The sequence below is a fragment of the Triturus cristatus genome, chromosome 4_1 (genome assembly GCF_964204655.1).
Source record: "Triturus cristatus chromosome 4_1, aTriCri1.1, whole genome shotgun sequence".
Lineage (NCBI taxonomy): Eukaryota > Metazoa > Chordata > Amphibia > Caudata > Salamandridae > Triturus > Triturus cristatus.
The window spans coordinates 504,803,102-504,826,311 of NC_140585.1; the positions used below are offsets into that span (position 1 = coordinate 504,803,102).

Sequence of the window (23,210 nt, forward strand, 5' to 3'; positions counted from 1 at the left end):
TGAGGATCCCCTGGAAGAGAAGGATTAGTTACTTACCTGTAATCCTAGTTCTCTTCCAGGGGTATCCTCATCAAAGTCATAAGCAACCCTCCCGCCTCCCCGGGCAAAGGAACCTTATTTTGAAGGAATTGTCAACTCTTTGTGTCATGGCTTTGAGTCACCGCAAAGAACAACTGACCTAACTGTCACCCTGAGGCACGATGGGAAGCTAGGGGTCATGGCTGCCTTAAAGGCACGGTGCCAATTTATTTCTATGTTGCTATGAGTTAGCTTTCCAGCCTTTCTAGGCTGTGGTTTTCTGCAATGCAGCCTGTGAGCTGTCAATGCTTTCAGTCCTATCTGCGGGATTGTGCTAAATGCTAAGCATTAAAACAGTTTTCAAACGTGCTTTGCTGTTGTTTTTCCCTGGTTTTTAATATATTGTTTATAATATACAGGGGAGTCCTTACAGCATTATTCAGCTCTGGTTATGAAAGGCTGCATTTGCTTTTTTATTTTTTTTATATATATATATATATAGATACATAGATACATATAAGTTTGTCACATATATGATTGTGTTTCCGGGGTCCCGCGCATGGACGGGAATATTCTAGTGCTTATGACTGATGAGGATACCCCTGGAAGAGAACTAGGATTACAGGTAAGTAACTAATCCTTGCTCACTATACTAATAGGACTCTTAAAGAGAAAATCTCATACCATATCCAATGAAATGGTATGATTTAGTAATGAGACTTGCTTAAATGCCCAGCCTGACATCCATCAACCATAATGTGCAGCATACATTGTTGATCATCTTTCTCATACTTATCTGTCTATGGGCTGCACTCTTACAAAAAGAGTCAAAAAATCAAGCCTGATAACATTCCCTAAACTGCCAAAATTCTAGAAATGTGTTTGGTTGGCAGATTGCACTTGCTAATCTAGGGGTAAGATCTTCACTCATGTAAAGGGGCATTATTTTTACTATCATGAGACTAAATGTATAAGAATGTAGATGTACTAGAATTTAAAGAGTATATAGCAATGATGGCTATATAATTTTTGGCAAGTACTAAAATATACACAAAACAGTTACAATTGCATAACCTCTGATTGATTTAAAAATGAGTGAGACCAAGAACAAGTGCTTAAAATACATTTAAAAAAAAAAAAAAGATTTCTTCAGGGGATCTCCATTTATAATCATAAGCACGAAATAGTCCCGCACACATTAGGTTTCCGAAGCACTTCTTCAAAAACTATATTTCTTTTAAAACCGGATATATCGGCCAATTCCATTCATTTACATTAAACTGGAATGTCATTAAAATAACTGACATTGCTAAAGAAAAAACTATTTTTTAAGGAAATGAAGAGATAAAAGCCTTGGGACAAAGTAGCCTTATACCCTGCAGTTATGGTAAATTGAAAAGCTACACTGCGCTTTTAACGGCTGCATGTTAAACAGGTTTTCATTATGCTCTGTAGCTAGATGTTTTGTTATGATTTTTTTTATTATTCGTGTCCAGCATAGAGTGCAACAACTTCAAAAGATACCCACATGCCCACTCAATGTGCCCACCCAGAGGTGTGACTATGATAATTGGCAAAGTCTCTCTAGTGGTCACCTCAAACCAGTTCTGGGGTAGCCTTCCCTCCCCCTGAGTTTGGAGACAAGGTGGCTATGAAGACAAAGGGGAGGCATGCTTAGGTGTGAGCTACATCTGCTGGTGACAGTGTAGGCTTCCTTTAAAGCTTAGCAAGGGGCAGGGCACAGCCCTCCAGGCCATCCTGCTCGGGTAGAAAAACCATCCCCCCCCACACCCAAGCCCTCTACTCACTGTTTGTTAATAGCTCTCCTGTTGTGAGATTTGTATTGCTTACAGTCCGGTGTTACTGAACACTGGCAGAAAGGCACATTTAGGGCCATATGTAGGTGGGCTAATACCGGTCGGTAACGGACGAAAATCGGTAAATTTTCCTTTACCGACAGGTATTTAGCCCTTTGAGATGTAGGAGGCTGGATTGAAGGATTCGGTAATTTACCGATTCGGTATTTTAAGAAATAGGTAAAATACCGAATCGGTAAATTACCGAATCCTTAAACCAAAAATGCACTCATTTGAGTGCTCCCTACATAGGATTTAAGGATTCGTTATTTACCACCAACTACAAGTTGATGGTAAATACCGAATACCTTTTCAAAAGCAATTTTGTGCTTTTTTAAAAGTGCCATGTGGCAGACATACTTGCCCTTAGGGCATGTATGTGCGCCACATGTGTACACATGCACGATTCAGGGGTGCAACAGGGTGTCAATGTGACACCCTGCCACCCTTAAATATGCTCCCCCTATTACCGATTCTGTATTTACCGAATCGGTAATAGTGAATGGCTTCCCATTCATTCCTATGGGCCTCCAGGCCCATAGGAATGAATGGGAAGCCATTCACTATTACCGATTCGGTAAATACAGAATCGGTAATAATGAGTATTACTGAATAGGTAAAATTTACCGTTTTTTTTTTTTAATTTTTTTTTTACACCTACATTCTATTTACCGATTCTTAAATACTGAATCGGTAAAATTCGGTATTTAGGAATCGGTAAATAGAAATTACCTACATATGGCCCTTAGCTTTGGAAGGAAAATGACAACTTTCTAACAGTGTCATTTTCAAACTATTGATATAAAATCCGACTTGACTATTAAGTTTTATTTTAAATTACTATTACATTGAGTCTTGGGATCATATTTCTAGCTACTTCCAAACTGAGGTTATGCATGAAGTTGAAAGGATTTCTTGAGCGCTCTATCACCATGCGGTTTCTTGGCGCTATAGATCAGAGTCAAACCAGAGGGGGGGAAAGTAAGAGAGTTAAGAAGGATAAGCTAGAGAGAACAGGTGAGTTTTGAGTTTAGCCCGGAATTCAGAATAAGAGGGGATAGAATGGATAGCAAGGGGAAGTGAGTTCCAGAAAGTAGGGGCAAGGATGGTGAATCTGGAGCCACCAGTTTTTTTTTTTTCTTACGGAAGCGAGGAGTTTTAAGAAGGAACTAAGTAGAAGAACGGAGGTCTCTAGTGGGAACATAGGAGTTGATTTTGGCACTGATGAAAGCGGGGGCAGTGCCAGCAAGGGACATGAAGGTCAAACATCCAATTTTAAAAAGTGAGCGTTCCTTGATGGGGAGCCAGTGAAGGGTTTTCAACAAGGGGGTGATGTGACTGGTTTTAGGGAGCCCATGAATAAGACGGGCCGCTTGATTCTGGACGAGTTGTAGACGCGGCCTTCATAGGCAGGAATGCCCGCATATAGGGCATTGCCGTAGTCCAGGCGAGAAGAAATGAGTGCAAAGATAATAAGTTTAAGAGCCTCCATAGAGAAGTAACGTGATGTTTTTCGGATGGTTCTGAGGGCCAAAAGCATGAGGATACTACGGAGCTGATCTGGGGATGCATGGAAAGGTCTTGACTGACTTTAATACCCAGCGTTTTCACAGAGGTTGAGGGGGTAGGGGGGGAACCAAAGATGGAGGGCCAGAAAACGGGGTACCAAGGATTGGAAGGGCCGCCAAGGAGGATCAACTCGGTCTTATCAGGGTTCAGTTTCAACTGGTTGAGATTCATCCAGTTGAAGATGAATGTAAGGGTAGAACAGACCTTGGCGATAGTCAGAGGGAGGGGAGAGGTTGAAAATAAGCTGCAGGTCATCAGCGTAGTGAAACGCAGTGATCTCCATGTCCTGAAGAGCGGCCATAAGGGGGTGGATGTAAAGGTTGAACAGGAGGGGAGAAAGTGAGGAACCCTGGGGAACCCCACAAGAGACGGAATGGGTGGAAGCGAGAAAGCCGTCGAGACGGACGGCTTGGGTACGACCGGTGAGAAAAGAGGTAATCCAGGCAAGGGCTGCTGGACCTCGAAGGCCAGCGCCCTCAACACGGTCGAGGAGGATGGAATGGTCGACCGTGTCGAAGGCTGCGGAAAGGTCAAGAAGAACAAGGGCCTGGGGGGAGTGGATATCGGCGCTACGCCTAAGCTCATCTACTACGGAGAGAACAACAGATTCAGTAGAGTGAGCCGGCCGAAAGCCGGCCTGGTGGGTGGCTAAGAGGTGGTGAGTCTCAACGTGGTTGGAGAGCGAAGAGGTGATATGGCTCTCGAGGATTTTGCTTAGGAGCGGTAGTAGGGAAATTGGTCTGAAATTAGAAGGAATAATAGGATCAGCGCCGGCTTTTTTTTGAATGGGGATTACAGTGGCGGCTTTGAATAAATCCGGTACCACGCCGCAAGTGATGGAAGTATTTAAAAGGGTGATAAAAGGGGTTGGGCAGCGAGAAAGAATATCTCTTAAGATGTGTGCCGGACAAAGGTCGGCCGGAGAGCCTGAGGTGACTTTTCCTAGAAGCATGCTGAAAGCCTCATCAGAAATCAATGGAAATTGGTCAATGAAGAAAGATGGCAAGGGCAGCGGGGACAAGTGAAAGAGGCGGGGGGTATGGGGATCCTGGGCTTTTGGAAATCCTTATTTGGTAGCAATTTCGAGCTGAATTCTACGCTACTAGTCTTGGGGTATGACAGCTCTCTGAGATGCAATAAGGAACAAGAATACTGCCTCTTTTTAGGCACAGCCACTTCTAGAATAATGCTAGCAGCTCGATGGAAGGACAGGGAGCCACCCACTTTTCGGATGTGGTTAGCCAGACTTTTGGGAATCTGGAAACAGGAGGCAGCCCTTAACGCATGCAGAGGGAGGAAAGCTAGAAGTCGAGGGATAAAAATATGGGCTTGCATTGCAGAGTGGAGTGGGAGGCTGGGGGGCTGAATAATGGGAAGATGTATAATAAGACCAAAACGGGTATTTTACATGAGTTTTTTACTTTGCTGCCTGCTTTTATGATATACACCTGAATGAATTTCTGATATGATAATTTTTAGTATTGTGATATAAGGGATGCTTATTTTTCTGGACCCTTCGAAATGTCATGTATCAAATGTATAAGACTGCATATATTCTTTTTGTTAATTTTCTTATTGCGAAATCATGCATTATATTTGTATTTTTGTGAAAATATCTACTCTGGGTGTGAATAAAAAGATATATTAAAAAAAAAAATGAAAGCGCTGGGTGGTAGAAGTTTTGTGGATCCTCGCAGCTTTTAGAATTTTCTCTCACTGAAAAGTGAGGAAAATGTGTGTTTTTAGCCCAAAATGTGAAGTTTACAGGGCATTATGTGTAAGAAGGCATAGTGGACAGACACAAGTCGCACTACCCTGTGGACAGACACAAGTCGCACTACCCTGAACTCCCCAGGGTGTCTAGTTTTCTAGAAATGTCTAGAAATGTTAGGGGTTAGTGGGTGTCCTTGGGTGGCCAAGCCCAGTCCAAGTACTGTAATTACCCATAATCACCAAAGGAGTTTGTTTTCTCTAAGAATTTTGCTGGCTCTACTTTGCGTTTTGGGGCTTTTTGTGGTGTTGGTGCTAAGCCAAACCACACAAGTGGGATACCTTTTTTATCGAGAAAAGTTTGGGGACATAGAATAAATAGCATAGAATTTGTTCTTTCAGTTTTTGGATTATAAATGTCAGCCCAAAAGAAAGAACACATTTTGTAAAATATCCTCTGAATTTCATTATGTATAAGCCTAATTTACATGTGTACACATAGCCTCTGTTCCTAAACTCATTATTACATGAATTGCCCTTTGGTCAGTATACAATGAAATATCATTATAAGCTGCAGCTGAGTTGCCTATGGGTATCTTGTGATTTTGAACAACCAACAAACACTTTGTCCCTGCAACCAGACAGGTCTGATGGATGTAATGATATATAAATTGACCATCGGAGCAAAAATTCAATTTAATTAAGCTATTTCATTGGGAAAACCATGAGCAATGACCACTTGCTGAATTGAACATTTTGATTACCTTTCAGAAAGAATAGCTTTCCAGGTTCCCCCATGCATTTCACACCTGCTTCCACCTCAAACTGAAAGTAGTTAGAAACCATAAAGAATGGGTAAAGTAGACTACCAACTTTGCTTGTTCCTGAACGCTAAGAATATGGTGATCTTAGCACAGCAACCTTTTTGTTGAAAATCGTATGCTTTCTTGCAGTGTGTTTTTCCCCAAAAAAACATTTTGGCTATTTTCTAAGAACCCTCCAAGGGAATCCACTAACCCTGGGTACCTTTAGAATCACACGCATGTGAGAAATAAGGACACACATTTGCTCTAGATAGTTTTGATTGGGGAAAAAGCCAGGACTGTGCGATGTGCCCTAACATCAAAATAAGGCATCAGGAGGTAAGGTGTTAACACCAGAATGTTATCTTTTATTGATTCACATGACCCTTTCTCCTCTGCAGTAAAGCAATCTAGAAGTAGCACATTTGTGCTTGGAAAATCTTATCATAGCTTTTGAAAATTGAGATTCAACATGTTCACCACAATTCGGCAGTCAGAGGGCACAAAGAATGAGGTGGTTAGGCTTCTTAGAGAATTGCATTAAAAATGCCTGCATTTCTTACTGTTAAATATACCAAGGGTTTCCACCCAACAATGGATACGAATGGAAACATTTGTGAATTTATGGAGAAGTATAGTTACAGGATAGTAACTTGTGTTTGTGATGCATTCACTGATCAAGCTTTCTTTTCCTTTGGCAACAGGCTTCTCATTTCTTCTGGGGCATGTGGGCATTGATTCAAGCAAAGTATTCCACCATTGACTTTGACTTCCTGGGGTAAGTTGTTTTAAATGTAATTTGAAGTTTTCAAAGTAAGATGGTGAAGGAAGTGATAATGTTGTATTCTTTGTCAGGGTTCTCCAACAATTCCTATAGTGAGAAGTACTTCTGATCAATAAAAAGCATTGCAAGCCACTGCATTATACATGGATTAGATAAAAGAACATTAAGGCCAAACAGCAAATGCTGTTTCTGGAGAACCGCAGTTCTCCAACATTGGGTTTTTCATAAGTTCAAATGCTTGAATTGTTCCCCATTGCCAGACCGGTAACCCCTGGTAAAACTTTTAATACAGCAGTGTAACCTTTACCCTCTAGAAAACGAACATTTCATAGACTATTTATGACCTATTCACATCATTAATAATGAACACAATTCCAGCCAATCGGAGTCCGCACCCCCAGCTATTCCCTTGCCAGAAGCTTCAGACTGTCAGATTTTCTACTGCATGTTACAGCAGAAGAAACTTTGTGAGGAAGCTCTCTCCAAAAGAAGAATTTCTTCTTTTTTTCAGAAAGAGCACATCTTTTATAACCCTGAGCTGGGCCAGAAGAAATCTCTTCAGGACAAGCAAGGTTTGTGGTAAAAAGGTCTACATGAATGATATACATCCAAAATGCCTGTACTGCATTCATCCCAGCCATAATCCTTAAAAATGGGACATCTGTGATCTTTGTCAGCAAAGACTGTAAAAGATAAGTAATAGGAGGTTAGGGTCTTCTTCAAAGGAAAAAAATTAAAACCCCTCCTTCAAATGAAGCTAAGAAGACTTCTAAGCTGGCCTTAAGACCCTCTAAGGGTCAGACTTCTGGTCAGCCACTAACTGCTTACTCCACACACGAGTGATATTCCAAAGAAAACATTCTTACTTGACTAAAAGAAGAGGAGTCCACTGAAAATGTAATGATGAAGAGGCGTAAGATTGTTGAGGTAGTCTCTTCATTTGCCCCACTATTGATAAAAAGACCAATGGACACATCCAAAAAGCTGGCGAATGTCAGAATCCTTTCATTCAGTAGATTAGCCTCTGAAGAAAAGGCAATTGCTGCTGTTGTCGTCAGCGGTACAGTCTGCGATAACTCCATAAGCAATGTTGAGGAAGCCATTGTCGATAGTGCAGTTGTCCACCAAAGTATGAACAACTACCCAGAAAAAGTTCCTAGAACACCAATCACGAAATTGTTTCTAGAAAGAAACTTCTTTCAATAACTACATAGGCACCAAAGTGCCCACCATCGACTAGGACACTGCAGTTGACTACAGTAACCCTGTTGCCTATACCTTAGGCGAGAGAAACTTTTACAGAACCTCTGCAGGAAGTGCCTCTTGCTACCAGGCAGCTAGAGACTTCAGGCTGAACCACATCACTAGTGCCTGCAAGAACACCTTTTCAGGCTAGGATTGTGTCCCTGCTACCATTGTTCTCCCCAAAGAATTTACTGCTGGATGCTTCTGTGGCCCAGGAAGGGAATGACCTGTAGAGTCCAATTTGAATGAGATGGAAGCTTACTTTAAGAGGATGATCGAGAAAGTAACTTCAGACTTCAATATACAGTATGTGGACTCAGAGCAGGAGTTCGAAGAATTTAATTCTCCACCTTGCAAGATGCACAAACTGCGTTTGCCTAGACTATTGAGTGAAGAATTCGAAATCCATCAGTGGGATCCGCCTTCCCCAAAAATGGTTAAAGTACCATTAAAAATGCTAAATAGCCTGCTGGGTATGATCAAGGACTCTTTCCACCTTCCAATCCAGGTTTGCTGTAGAAGGGGTATTCACACCTCAACCTCCAACATTAATACCAATTCTGGTGCCTCAAAAGCCAGTACATATACCTAAAAAACCAAACACTGGCAAAGACAACATCACCTAAGGGAAATGCCTCTCCCTTAAGGTGTAAATGGTGGCACTCATGGCGAGGTATCCAGTTCAGATGCTGATCATCAGGGAGCTACAGGGCCGCTATATGGAAGACAATTCGGTGACTCCAAGCTGAGATTCAGATTGGTATGTCTTCATAATTCCAGAAGATGCAAGCCCAGGACCAGTACCAAGAAATTCTCCGCCGGATGATATAGGAAGATTTCTTGTCCCAGTTGAGGAAGTGTCTCATAGTTTTAGACTATCAATTACTTCTGTGGAAAATAAATGCTTTCCCATAAGGAACAGGGTCAAGACTGATTTGCATATGGCTGGGTCTGAACTGGAGTGGCTAAGTGAGCTAAAGAACAATGATGGATTCAACCCAGATTTGGGATTGGGGGTGAGCGTCTGAAAAGTTGCAGCGCTCCTTCCATCATCTCCTTGTGTTTGCTTTGTTCGCCCTAAGTTGGCACGGTATACCAAAACATGGGTCCCTTGCTCACTTTGCCACTGGATTCAAGCTAGGCTGGGTGATAAGAAGTGTTACCCTGAAACCGGTCCCAGGATGATTGTTTCTGGTCCAGGGAAGACTTGGTTTGGCAGTTCGGACTTGACTGTTCCCGTAAGGAACAGAGCCAAGACTGATTTGCATATGGCTGGGTCTGAACTGGGGTGGCGAAATGAGCTATAGAACGATACTGGATTCAACCCAGATCTCTGACCGGGGGTAAGTGTCTGAAATATTTCAGCGCTCTGTCCATCAACTCCTTGTGTTTGCTTAGTACACAATAATACCCTGAATTGTCAATCTATCCCCAGGTTCTCTGGGGCCGAGTCCTCCTCCGGGTCTCCCTGATCATTAAAGGAGTCCAACATTGCCCTCCAGTCAGCCAGATCTCCTGCAGCCCTGTCATCTTTATGAGCAAGCCACATATGTTGTTTTGCTGCCTCCCCCCTCCTACTCCCCATTCCAGCACATCTTTGACCCAATAGGCCCTGCTTGGGTCTCTAGACCCCATCCAGCCAGTAGGCAGTCTTCGTTTCACCAGGAGAAAGGCCAACTGCAGGAGTCTATGAAATCTTGCACCCCTTGGGTCTCGCCGCCATACCTAATAACCTTGCCCTGGGTGTCTCGGGTAGTGTAATCCCGTAGCATCTTCAATGCGGAGGAATAACCTCTTCCCAAAAGTTGTATATTCTCGTACATTGCCATGCTAAATGTAGAAACGTGGAGTCATCTACCCCACAACGAGCACACTGAGCCGACCTAGTGGGGTCAATCCTATGTAGCCGAGACAGCGTTGTGTAAGTGCAGTGTAGGAATTGAAAATTCAAAAGTTTAAATGTATGGTTGCAGTATACCTTTTTCACCAGGCAGCATATGTGTTCCCAGTCTGAATCCTCAATGATTTCCCCTGCATGTAATTCCTATGCTGTCTTTGCTTTATATGGGCTGTTGGTCATGTCCTTCTGTAAGGATTTGTAGAATAACTTATTGAGGGGACGTCCCTCTCCCCAATTTGGCAGTCCCCCCAGTGTTTAGGAAGGCGAAGGGGCAGCCGGGTACATGCGCCATATCTCCTTTACAGTATTTTCCTATTTTGCATACTGTAGAAAATGACGCTGCCCCACTGTGAAGGTATCGTGCACCTCTGGAAATGTGACAACCTCACCAGGATAAAAATATCCTTCTACTAGAGATCTGCTGTTCCTCCACCTTGTCATAGACCGAACGCGAGCCATAGAGTGAAGGGTTCAAGACTCTATAGAGGCAAGTCCCTATCAAAAGGGGCCCTTCTCAATGTCTTAATTTCCACCTTCTCCCTTATTTGTGCAGTATGTATCTGAAAGAAACACGTTAGTTAGATTCCTCACCTTAGAATATCCCCAGGCGTCAGACTGGATCGGGAAAGATTTTTGTAGCAATACCCCTTGCGTGTCGCTAGGCGTAGTCTGCGGCTCCGCGTCCGTTGATGGCGTTGTGCGCCGGAATGACGTCGTCGGAGTACTTAGACGTCGCCCTCGCGCGCTGACGTCAGTTCTTCTTCTTTTTTCCGCTCCAGTAAGCGCCGATCCGGGAAGAGCTTACCCCTAGTCATTTTTTGACTAACTTTTTGACTCTTTTTGGCCTATCGACTCGACTCTGGTGCCGGTAGGATGCCTGGTTTTAAGGCCTGTGACGCCTGTCATCGCCTGATGTCGGTGACGGATCACCATCGCCGGTGCCTTTACTGCCTGGGGGCCGACCACGATGCGGAGTCATGCCCCGACTGTCAGGCCTTGACATCGAAAGCTAGGTGGGAGCGGTCCCGTAAGCTTCTCGAGCTTCGGCACTCGGCTCCGCGCCGCTCTCGGTCCCAGTCCACGAAGAGGTCCCAGGAACGATCACGAAGCCACAGCCATCGTCCTCGCTCGTCGGGGTCTTCGGGTAAGTCGAAGCACTCCAAGAAGTCCAAGAGACGACATCGCTCTTCGGACTCCCCTCACCAGTCGTGCGACTCGGCCGAGGGTCAGGGTGGTCTCCGTCGGAGCCGCGTCCGTCCCCATACCTGCCGGTCCCTGGGACTGACGCGTCTCCGGCGGAGGTCAGTGCCTTCCTCTCGGCCATGAGGGGCCTGGCTCCGCCGTCGACGCCTGCCGGCGCGCCTTCGGGCCCCGCGGGCTCCACTGGGCGGCGCCGTCGATGGCTCCGGCCCCGACACCGCAGGTCCCCGAGGGATCCAGGCCTGGATCTCGGTCGGCGCCGGTCGACCTCACGGCGCCTCCTCCGCCGACACCGCTTCCACCTCCGACGCCGTCCCCAGGCGACGTCGTGCCCCAGTTTAGCCCCGGTCCGGGCCCGACGCCAGCACGGCGCCGATGCCGGCGCCGACTGGTGAACCCTTCATCTACTGCCCGGCTCCGATCGTTCCTCCTGTTTATCGGGAATCGGATGACGAGGGCGACTGGGAGGGGTATGATGACCCTATGGCCGCTCAGGCCCAACTTTCTCAGGACTGGGCAGAGGAATTGGGGGATGCCAGCGGTCTGGATACCTCCCTGGACGCTGGTTTCATCTCTCCTCCGACTGTGGCCTCGGAGGAGGGTGCAGCCTTCTCAGTGGTGCTGCGCAAGGTGGCCGAAGCCCTAGGGCTGGAGTTGCCTGCTGTGGCCGAGAGGACTAACGTCCTCACTGAGGTCCTTAAACCGACAGCAAGCTCCACTGAGCCTCTGCTGCAGTTTAATGAGGCCCTCATTGACGTTCTGCAGGGCACTTGGTCCAAGCCCTCCACAGTCCCTCCTGTGGACCGGAACCTTGCCCGGCGCCACCACCCTGCTCCGGGCGACCCCCAGTTTCCTCTCCCAACACCCCACCCCCAAGAGTCTGGTTATCCAGGCCTCAACCTCCCAATCCTCCTTCCCGTCCGCTCCTCCGGATCGGGAATCCAAGAGGTTGGAGCAGTTTGGCAAGAAACTGTTCTCGTCCCTGAGTTTGGGGCTGCGGTCTTTAAATACCGCTTGCCTGTTGGACCGTTATTCCCACTCTCTGTGGGATGCGGTGGAGGACGTGCTGCCCTTGTGTCCGGTGGAGGCCCGGACACGACTCGCTCAAGCTCTTGCTGACGGTCGAGATGTAGCGCGGCATGCCATACGGTGTGGACTTGACACCACGGACTCGCTGGGTCGGGCGATTTCCACCACGGTGGCGCTCCGGCGTCACGCCTGGCTGAGGTCTATATCATTTTCGGGGGATGTCCAGCGTTCCCTCATGGACATGCCCTTTGACGGCACTCGCCTTTTTGGTGAGAAGGCGGACAGTGCGCTGGCTCGGTTCAAGGGCTCCCGGGCCACGGCCAAGTCCTTGGGTCTTTAGGCCTGCGGCCGCAAACTTCCGCCTTTCGTCCCTTTCGTGGCCAAGGAAGGGGCGCCTCCTCACGTCCGCCCAGCCACCAGCCGCAGAACCAACCTGCACGCGGACGTGGATTCCGCCGAGGCGGTACTGGAGGTCAACGTGCCGGTCAGTCCACATCCACCCCGGCAGCATCCGCCTCAAAGCCCTCCTAGTCCGAGCTTTCAGGCCCATTCAACACCAGTGGGCGGCAGAGTTCGCCATCACCTGCTCCACTGGCACTCCATCATGTCGGACAGGTGGGTGCTGCAAATCGTCCGAAGGGGCTACTCCCTCCCCTTCGAGACGACCCCTCTAGCCATGCCACCGCTGAACCACCGTATGTCGGGGGATCATTTGCATCTTCTACGAGAGGAAGTTTCGGCCTGTTGACCAAAGAGGCCGTCGAGCGTGTTCCTGGTCCAGAAGTAGGTCGTTGTTGTTATTCCCACTACTTTCTGTTTCCCAAGAAGGGCAAAGGGGGCCTACGCCCGATCTTGGATCTCAGGAGCGTCAACGCTTTCCTCCGGAAGGACCGATTCTAGATGCTCACTTTAGCTCAGGTTCTGGCTGCCCTTGAGACTGGATGGTAGCGTTGGACTTGCAGGACGCTTATTTTCACTTCCCCGTCCTGCCGGCCCACCGGCGTTACCTGCGGTTCACGGTGGGTCAGGAGCACTTTCAGTTCACCGTGCTCCCCTTCGGCCTCACCAGTGCCCCTCGGGTGTTCACGAAAGTGATGGCGGTGGTCGCAGCTCATCTGCGCAGATCGTGGGTTCCAGTCTTCCCCTATCTCGACGACTGGCTGTTGAAGGCGGGCTCGCCACAGCAAGTCGTCTCCCACCTCCAGACTACGGCCGACCTTCTGCACTCGCTGGGGTTCTCCAGCAATGTGCCGAAGTTGCACCTGAGTCCCTCCCAGAAGCTTCTTTTCATCAGAGCGGTTCTCGATTCGGCGCAGTTCCGGGTCTATCCGCCGGAACAGCGGGTCCGGGACATTCAGGCCCTGCTTTCCATCTTCCGGCCTTTGTCCTGGGTTTCGGTCAGGTTGGTGCTGCGGCTTCTGGGGCTGATGGCCTCCTGCATCCTGTTGGTACATCACGCCAGGTGGCGGATGCGGGCTCTGCAGTGGGACCTGAAGTTTCAGTGGGCCCAGCATCGCGGCAACCTGTCCGACCATGTCCTGATCTCGGAGGGCACTGCGAACCAGCTGCAGTGGTGGCTCACAAATCGCGATTGGGTCAGCGGCAGATCCCTCTCCCTACCCCAACCGGAGCATGTCGTAGTGACTGATGCGTCCCTCCTGGGATGGGGGGCCATATGGGAGAGGCGGAGATCAGAGGACTCTGGTCTCCGGCGGAGACTCTGCTCCATATCAACCTATTGGAGCTGAGGGCGATCCGACTTGCACTGAAGCCTTCCTTCCCTCTGTCCAGTGAAGTGTCGTGCAGGTGTTCACGGACAACACCACCGCCATGTGGTATTGCAACAAACAGGGCGGGGTGGGGTCGTGGACCCTTTGTGAGGAGGCTCTGCGCCTCTGGACATGGCTGGAACATCAGGGCATCACCCTGGTGGTTCAACATTTGGCGGGCTCTCTGAACGCCAGAGCAGACAAACTCAGCCGCCGGTGCATGATGCATCACGAATGGCGTCTGAACTCTGACGTGGCGCAAGGTCTATTTCTGCAGTGGGGAGAGCCTTGGTTAGATCTATTCGCCACCGAAGAGAACGTGCAATGTCAGCAGTTGTGCGCGTTGGAATTTCCAAGGCGGCACTCACTCGGAGACGCTTTTCGTCGCAAGTGGAGTTGCGGTCTGTTGTACGCCTTTCCGCCTATACCACTTCTGCCCAGAGTGCTGAAGAAGATCCGGCGTGACCGGGCCCAAGTCATCTTGGTGGCTCCGGATTGGGCACGAAGGTACTGGTATCCCGAGCTACTCAGTATGTCCATCGATCCCCCGATACGACTGCCTCTTCAGGAGGACCTTCTGTCGCAGCAGCAGGGGACGGTCCTCCACCCGAACCTGTCCAGCCTCCACCTCCATGCGTGGAGATTGAGCGGCGGCAGTTGATGCCATTTGATTTGCCTCCTAAAGTCTGTGATGTCATTCTGGCAGCCAGGCGTCCCTCCACAAAGACGGTATACGCCTGCCGGTGGAACAAATTTGTGGCATGGTGCACAGCAAAGGCTGTGGATCCCCTTTCTGCCCCTCTTTCTGAGGTTCTCCTCTTTCTTCTTTCTTTGGCCCAGCAGGGCTCTGCTCTGGGCACCTTGAAGGGTTATCTTGCTGAAATATCTGCTTTCTTAAGGCTTCCTGATCAGCCTTCTCTTTTCAAGTCCCCTGTTGTCTCCCGTTTTCTCAAGGGCATTACTCATATGTTCCCTCCTGTTCCATTCGTAATGCCTCAGTGGGACTTGAACCTTGTTCTTACTTTTCTGATGTGCGCTCCCTTTGAGCCCCTTCACAACTGTCCACTTCGTCTACTGACTCTGAAAACTGCCTTCCTGGTGGCTATCACCTCCGCTAGGCGGGTGAGTGAGCTCCAGGCTCTGTCAGCTAAGCCTCCCTTCCTTTCGGTTCATCCGGATAAGGTTGTCCTCCCGGACCCGTCCTTCTTTCCTTCCTAAAGTCGTGACTCCCTTTCACATCGGGCAATCTGTCACGCTGCCCACCTTCTTTCCGCATCCTTCAAATGATGAAGAGAGGCTCCACCGTCTGGACCCAAAACGTGCGCTGTCATTTTATTTGGCCCGCACAAACCAGTTCCGGGTGGACAACCAACTTTTTGTTGGATATGTAGGTGCGAAGAAGGGTAAAGCTGTGCACAAGCGGACCATCTCGCGATGGGTCGTGTTGTGTATTAAATTCTGCTATTCTTTGGCGAAAAAGGTCCCTCCTGTTGGGCTGCGAGCCCATTCCACCCGGGCCACAGCGGCGACTGCCCTGGGACGGGGAGTCCCCTTGCAGGACATCTGTCAGGCGGCAACGTGGGCTTCACTGCACATGTTCGCCAAGCACTTTTGCCTGGACAGCCAAGTCCGGAGAGATGGCCACTTTGGCCGTTCTGTTCGCCAGGACTTTCTGGTGTGATCTTGGTTCGCAGGCCCACCTCCGGGGTTGGTATTGCTGGGGTATCTATTTTAAGGTGAGGAATATAACTAACGTGTTTCTTTCAGATGAACAAGTTACTTACCTTCGGTAACGATGTCTCTGTAAGAAACATTCGTTAGTTAGATTCCTCACCGACCCACGCAGCCTCCCCGTTCTGCGAACCGACATCTAGGGTTAAGGTTCTCCCTTTCAGGGCCCTAGATTTTTTGGCACTGGTGATTTTTTGGCACCAGTGTCGGTCTCTTGCATGGCTCAGCGTCCCTGGCGCGGAAAGCTATGTACAAGAACCGACGTCAGCGCGCGAGGGTGGCGTCTAAGTACTCCGACGTCAATCCGGCGCACGACGCCAATGACGGACGCGTAGCCGCAGACGACGCCTAGCGACGCGCAAGGGGTATTGCTACAAAAATCTTTCCGGATCCAGTCTGACGCCTGGGGATATTCTAAGGTGAGGAATCTAACTAACTAATGTTTCTTACAGAGACATTGTTACCGAAGGTAAGTAACTTGTTCTTTAGCAAATAAGGTATTGAGGTATCTGGGTGACCTCTCACAGGGAGTGTATTGTCTCCTATATTGCCCTTTAGGGAACTCTTCTACGTTTTATCTGTATCAGTCAGCCATCAAACAGTATGCTGAAGATGTGCATCATAATAATAAAGTCGTATATCCGGTAAGGCCACACCACCCTCATCCATGTCTCTCTTCAGTGTGGAGAGCTCCACCGTACTACCCCACCCCCCCAGCCCCTCCACATTCCAATAGGTTGAGTAGACTATTCAGCCGCTGGAAGAACTGCTCTGGGGATGGGGAAACGGCGCGTTCTGAAACAGATACAGGCAGCGTGGGAGAAAGACCATTTTTGCAATAGTCGGCCTTCCCATAATTGACAGGGGCAAAGTATTTCAGAAGTCTAAGAACCTGGGCAGACCCCTTACTAACCTATCCAATTAGCATGATGATGGTCAATAGCTGCATTCTTGACCATGACTCTCTGGTACCGGAAATGCCATTTGATGCCCAAGTCAGTTAACTGTTCCCGCGGCGACAAGGTCCATCTCCCCAATGGAAAAAGTAGGGATTTCCTAATGTTAGCACGCAGTCCAGACACATTGCCAAACTCCTTTTAGTAGTGCATCAATAAAAGCACCGCCTCTGCTGGCGAGTGGAGGTATATCAGGGCGTCGTCGGCATATAAGGAGACAACATGGGTTGACTCCCCCACCCATATGCTCCAGGGTTCTAGTTCCCATCGCACATGAATAGCCATTGGCTCAATCGCTAGGGGGCTTTAAACTAAATTTGTTAAAATAAAGTTAATTTTATTCTTAGCTCTACTGGGTTCCACATAAAATGTACTAGTGTCAATCCACAGTTATTGTCTCTTCAATTGTCTTTCTAGATGAAACATACTAGAGGGCCCAATAGACCAAAAAGTATTTGAAAGCGAGTAATCAAAATTTTTATTTTTATCTTCAAAACCATGGAGAATGCAGCGATAAAAAGATATGCATGTGCGTACTTAGACTCTTTGTTACGGTACATTTTCTTTTTAGCAACAATGATGGAATATCGGCGGTTTCTACTTTATTTAATTCCAGTTACCACTCTTTTCCCGGTTAAACTTCACCATCTTTGAGTTAACATTGGTCATAAGTAGTTATGTAAAACAGTACTAGAAATGGGTAACAGGCGCTGTTTTTTTCTTGCAGTGCCAAATATACAAAATCATTTTGTGTGGTAAACCCTACGATCTGCAAAATCACATAGTTTTCCGACTTGCAAAATGGGGCCTTCCTTCCTTCGCTCCTTCCTCCAGACTGGAATTGCGGTGGCAAAAAGGAGGCGGTAACTTATTCATAAAGTGAAACGTTTCCCCTGTGGACACCTAGCCCCTTATGAATAATGTTGCTAACTTGTAGGCAGTGGTCTTGATGGCCACTGTGTGAAATTTGTTCCCCAAAACCGAAAACAGAGGGGGCGAGGGTGGTGTTTCAGTTTGAAAATGCAAATAGCGGGATGGTGCAGGCCACCATTCCTGTGTTTGTAGTCCGTCAAAGGGGCCAGATGGCGACCTGCCAAACTAGTTTTCCTATGTAAGATCGTTCTTATCCCTAGCCCCATTCCACCCGGCACAACTGGAAATTTCGAGATGCAACTTATTAGTACAGAGGTTGCATTGCAACATTAAGGACTGGCTAGAAAACTATGGAATGCAGTATTCAAACACTTATTTGTGACTTGTCCTTTAGTCTATCTGGCTCACAGTTAAATATTTCACCGTTTTATTCTGGGAGATAAAAGTATAAAAATAATACTTAGTTGTGCAAGCAAAGTTGATGTTTAATCGCTAATGTGTAACTTATGTTTCTTTTTATTTCCTATAGGTATGCAATAGTTCGCCTTAACCAATACTTCAAAATGAAGCAAGAGGTCACATTGTTAACTATTCCAGAGTAAAGGAAGCTTTCTGCGCTTGCCCTGGGTTGATGAGCAATCCACTTGACTCCTTTCTTGAAAGAGGATTGTACAGCTTAATTTTGATATGTTTTGGAATGTTTATTTGGTTGTTTTGCAACAAACCGACCCTCTTTGTCCTGAAAACATAATACATAATTAATTTGCCCTTTAATGTTCTACGTGGTTGTTGTCGTTTAGCAGTAGCACCTTCAGTTTTCTCTGTTTTGAAGTGCTCCTAAGGTGCCTTTTAATGGTGCTTTTGTACTTTTGGAGAGACCGCAGCAAGGTTAAATGAACTAAAGTTAGTCTTTCTAAAGTCTGAAATAGTGACTCGTTTTTTTTTTTTTTGTTTTTTTTTAGGATGAACTTTGGAGATGTACTTCTAAACATATAATTGAGCACTTTGTGTACTTTTTTGGGGAAATTTGACCCCCTTCCTTCGAAGCCTAAGTAGTAGAATTGTCCGGCCCAGACCACAAGGAAAGGTCTTTAAAAAACAATAAAATTGCCTTGAAGAAATTGCCATTCTAGTGTAGGGGAGTCTTTGACATTGTAATTTAACATATTTTAAATAATTTATTTATTATAGGTTTAACATAATTCAAGTCCTGTATCTTTCTTTGTTTCTAAATGTTCTTCCAAAGGAAGAATTTGTCTGGTCATTTGAATTTTAATATTCTTACTGTTGTGCACATTAAATTTAGATATTTCACTGTCTTTTACTTTACTGTACATGATAATTGTGCATTCAGGATGATGAATGATTATTTTCTCCTTAAGTTCCCAATATTGATACACACATTTTTCATGCGAATTTGAAAAGTAGATTAATTTATTAAAAACGGTGTGCAGCATATGCCTAATCCATTATGCAATTGCTGCAGTATTTGCTCAGTGTATATTTCCAACATAAATTTGACTGTGCAGAACTACATGTAAAAAATGTTAACTTCTTTATGACATATCCTATTATTTAGAATAGGCGTTAAACCTTGATTTCTTTTTATATTTCATACTAACTGGAAGGTTTAAACTACCTCAGCATAATGTTTGATGCGAGGCCTCTTATTAGTCTTGTCAAAGTTATTCAAATGCCGCACCTCTTAATTGGCCAATCCCCAAGTTACTAGTAATGCAATCACAAACTCAACCTAAAAATCACCAGCTAATGTTTTAATCGGCTGAAACGCTATTATAAATGTGTGTTGCCATTGTTGGAGGCACTTTGATTTGTGAAGACATTATGAGGATATAATCCTGTTCAGATTTTTATTGCGCAGAATACTGTTTTGTAAAGTTAAGTTTCCTTGATCAGATTTCATGAGGCTCACTAAATAATTTTCACATTTTAAATTATTTCTGTGATTATTGAAATGATCAAACTGACAACAGTTTTGCATTTGAAAATGTTTGAAGGTTACTTATTAGCACTGAGCTAGCTTTCCTGACCAGTTAAGAATGTTGTAAAGTAAACATATCAATGGGTACGTTTAACAAATGTTGCATTGTTAAAGTGCAACTTGCATAACTTTTCAAGCAACTGGCTTCTCTAAGGCTTCATTTGTATTTATTTAGACAATGTTTACAGTAGTTCATGGTGGTATTGTACACCGATTGGAGAATGTTTTTTTTTCACTATTTCATTGTTAACACTGTGAAGACAAGTGGCACAAAGTTTGCGTATTAAATATTGAGAAGCACATCTTGGAAAACATATTCTGTTTGCACTCATGCTCTGAGCAAGCCTAATCCCTTTTTTCGATTTGATGTTAGACCACTGCAGCCCGCTTTAAACACATTTGATGAAGAAAAATACAGTTGTAAATAGTATTTGCTGCCAGTGGTGCACAGAAAGTGTTTTGATGACAATGTTGAATCTTCACTGCACTCAATCAATTGTCCAAACGTTTTTCCATTTTGTTGAAAAACGACTTCTTTCTTAGTTGACGTGAAAAGTAAAAGTTAGAGTGCAAGCGTAGTTGGGGATGTTTTAGTTATGGCACAGCATTTCTTGCTTTTTACTATTTCAATGACTTACTAGGCAAACATACAATAATCTTTCTGTCTAATACACATCCCTATGACTACGGTTTGCAGTCTTTTTGGTAAGTTTACTCAAAATGGATGACACTATTTTCCTAATTTTTTGGTATTTCATTTTATAGCTTTGTTTTCCATAATTTTCAATGAATACACAGCCCCAGAAACGTCACTGTGTGATTCAGCCTTTATGTAGAAATTTTGACTTTATAAAAAATCCTAAATGACTTGAATGCTGCAATTCAAATTTGAAGTTAACAATGTAAATAGAAAATTCGTAGTGGCATTCATGCATGCAGAGAATACACCCATGAATAATAGACCATAGTGGCCTGTTTGCTTTTGTAAAGCAGAACTGAGTAAAGCCTTTTTTCTTCTTTAATGTGTAGCAATTTGTATATACAGCCTTGTAAATTACCATTTGTATATTCATGTGAATTGTAAATTGCCTATGGACTTCTGTATTGCATTGTGTTCTATTCCTCAGTAGAAATGTTTCTATAAAGAAGAAATTAGACTTAGCATCTATTTTCCTGAACAGCAAATACCCATAGTGCAATATTCCAAAGAATGTAATGGTTTTGTATCAGTAGATATACTGTTATCCATAATATATTTTTTAATGCTTTTTTCATGAGAGCAATGTACATGGGCCATTCTCTGGAGTCAATGAGTTATTGATCTAGAGTGTGTTGTGCGACATACACATACACAGAATTGCAGAATGTAGCATGCGGTTTATTGTAATTGAGAATGGGGGGAGTCCATGACTCTCAAGAAGTGACACCTCAAGGGGGTCATTGTGCCCCTCCCCTTCCTAAACAATTATAATAGCTTATTATGGTCTGCACATGTGCATAGATGTTTTATGCCAAGACACTTTCATGTGTGTTTCTTTTTAACAAAAGGTATTTAAGCAAAACCAGAATGTGAGGGGTTACATTTGTGAAGTAAGGAAAGCCTCATTGAAAAGACCTTGAGAGAATTATTTTCACGTGTAAAGTAATTGTAACATGCAATCTGTGAGGCAGTATATAATGATTTTTATTATGTGAATGTTATGCTACTGTGGTAAATATGGAATTTGACCTTCGCACTGTTCTAATTAACTTATGAATGTGTTTATTAGTACAGTTGCTCTAAATAACATGAGTCATTGATCCACATGCATTTTCACTGCATATGCCAAGAGGTTAATTTTTTGTCTTTGCTACTTTAGTTTTGTCTATCAAATGCTGAAAGACAGTAAACTGATTAATGCATCCAGAATTTTTCACCATTTTAGAAATTTTATTATGCACCAAAATAAAGTGAAATGACTCCGTGAGGCATTAGGAAAATAAAATGGCAAACCCGTCTCTGCGTTCTCTCTTGGTTGACATTGTGTTTATCCTTTCTTTAAGAGAATAATTTTGTTTTCTGTAAGGAGTGCACTTGAATTAAAACTAAGCTGTGCTTTGAGTTAAATAAAAATAAATAAAATACATAATTATACATGTCTGTACATACTGTTAAATCTCCAGTGTAAAACGTGAACAGTGGGAATCTGGTAAAAAAAAGTAACACACTGATTTGAATGAATGAATGAATGAATATATGATTTATAGAGCGCTAACTTCGCCCAAGGGCGTCAAGGGAGTTCCACAATTTGGCTGCAGCAATTGAAAAGGATCTCCCGCCCCATCTCATCCTTTTAAACCTGGGCAGAGTAAGGAGATGTTTGCTTGCTGACCTGAGATTCCTAGTGGGAGGATAATGATGAAATAAGGCTTTAATGCCATCAGGACCCAGGCCATAGTAAGCATTATGAGTAAGGCAAAAGGTTTTGAACATAATCCTGCGGTCCATCGGGAGCCAGTGCAGAGAAAGAAGAGAAGCTGAGACTGAATAAGGTTTAGGCAAGTCAGTCACCAGCCTTGCAGCAGCATTCTGCACCAGCTGCAGGAGCCGCAGCGGTCCCTTATTTATGCCCAAATAAAGGACATTGCAGTAATCCAGTCTGGACAATATTAAGGCAATGACAACTTGTTTGCGTGACGCAGGTGAAAGAAACTGCTAGATCTTCCTTATTAGCCCGAAACACGTAGCCACCATCCTGCTAATCTGCAGATTCAAGGACAGGGAGTTGTCCACCAATACTCCCATTTTTTTTCCCATGGGAGACTGGGCTAGGGCAAGTGCCCAGATAGTCGGGCCACCTCTCCCCGGACCAGATGTCAACCTTGTCCCCAAAAATAAGAACCTCCGTCTTCTCTCCGTTCAATTTCAGATAGTTTTGCACCATCCAAGACGAGACTGCTTGCATGCCATTTTTAAAATTGCCGGCGGCGTCGCTGATGTTATGAGTGAAGGACACCATGATCTGCGTGTCGTCCGCATATGACAACACCTCCAGACCAAAAGATTTTACCACCTTTGCCAGCGGGGCAACATAGATATTCAACATCGTAGGGCTCAGGGAAGAACCCTGAGGCACACCGCATTGAAGGGGAGTTGGATCTGAATAGAAATTGCCCAATTTCATTGTTTGGGTCCGCTCACTAAGGAAAGAAGCGAGTAACCCTAAAGCCGAGCCCCCAACACCTATCTCCCCGAGACGTTCCACAAGTCTCAGTGGAGATAGGGTATTGAAAGCATTCGGTGAGATCAAGTAGAATTAATAAGGTGGTGTGGTGTGTAACCAAGTGGGCTGGGGAAACTGGTATTGACATACCCTTAACCTTGATTTTTTTTTTGTGATAAGGTGCTGGATAGTGTGTCGATTAAAAACATGATGGAAATGTTTTTTGAAATACCCAGCTAGATCTTTGCTATATAATGAATACTTGTCTTTCTCCTAAAATCTCTTATTTTCTCCTACCACTGCAGATCAGTTTCCTTAACACATCATTAGTATTTTAAGATAATGTGTGTTAATAGTAATTGGTCCTTATTTCATACAGAAGCCTAAAGAAAGTTCTGCTTGGTTTAGTTTATTGATGGTCTTTGTTTTGCTCCGTATTTATTGGACATGGAGCTATTCGTTTATCACCATTGAATACAAAATATTGGTCCTCTCAAATGTAACCAAAAGTATTCTAGTGTCCTCTTGATGAGCTTGATTTTCACTATCTGCTTACATCGGG

General features: G+C 45.2%; 1 protein-coding gene across 1 annotated transcript in view; it reads left to right on the plus strand.

The window, feature by feature from the left end:
- Positions 1 to 21,574, plus strand: part of ETNK1 (ethanolamine kinase 1) — a 220,226-nt gene extending 198,652 nt beyond the window's left edge. Inside the window, exons 7-8 of the mRNA XM_085652750.1 lie at positions 6,661 to 6,734; positions 17,973 to 21,574. Of these exons, the coding sequence (XP_085508876.1) occupies positions 6,661 to 6,734; positions 17,973 to 18,045 (147 nt within the window). The 3' untranslated portion in view covers positions 18,046 to 21,574. The remainder of the gene's footprint in view (positions 1 to 6,660; positions 6,735 to 17,972) is intronic.
- Positions 21,575 to 23,210: the final 1,636 nt, after the last annotated feature.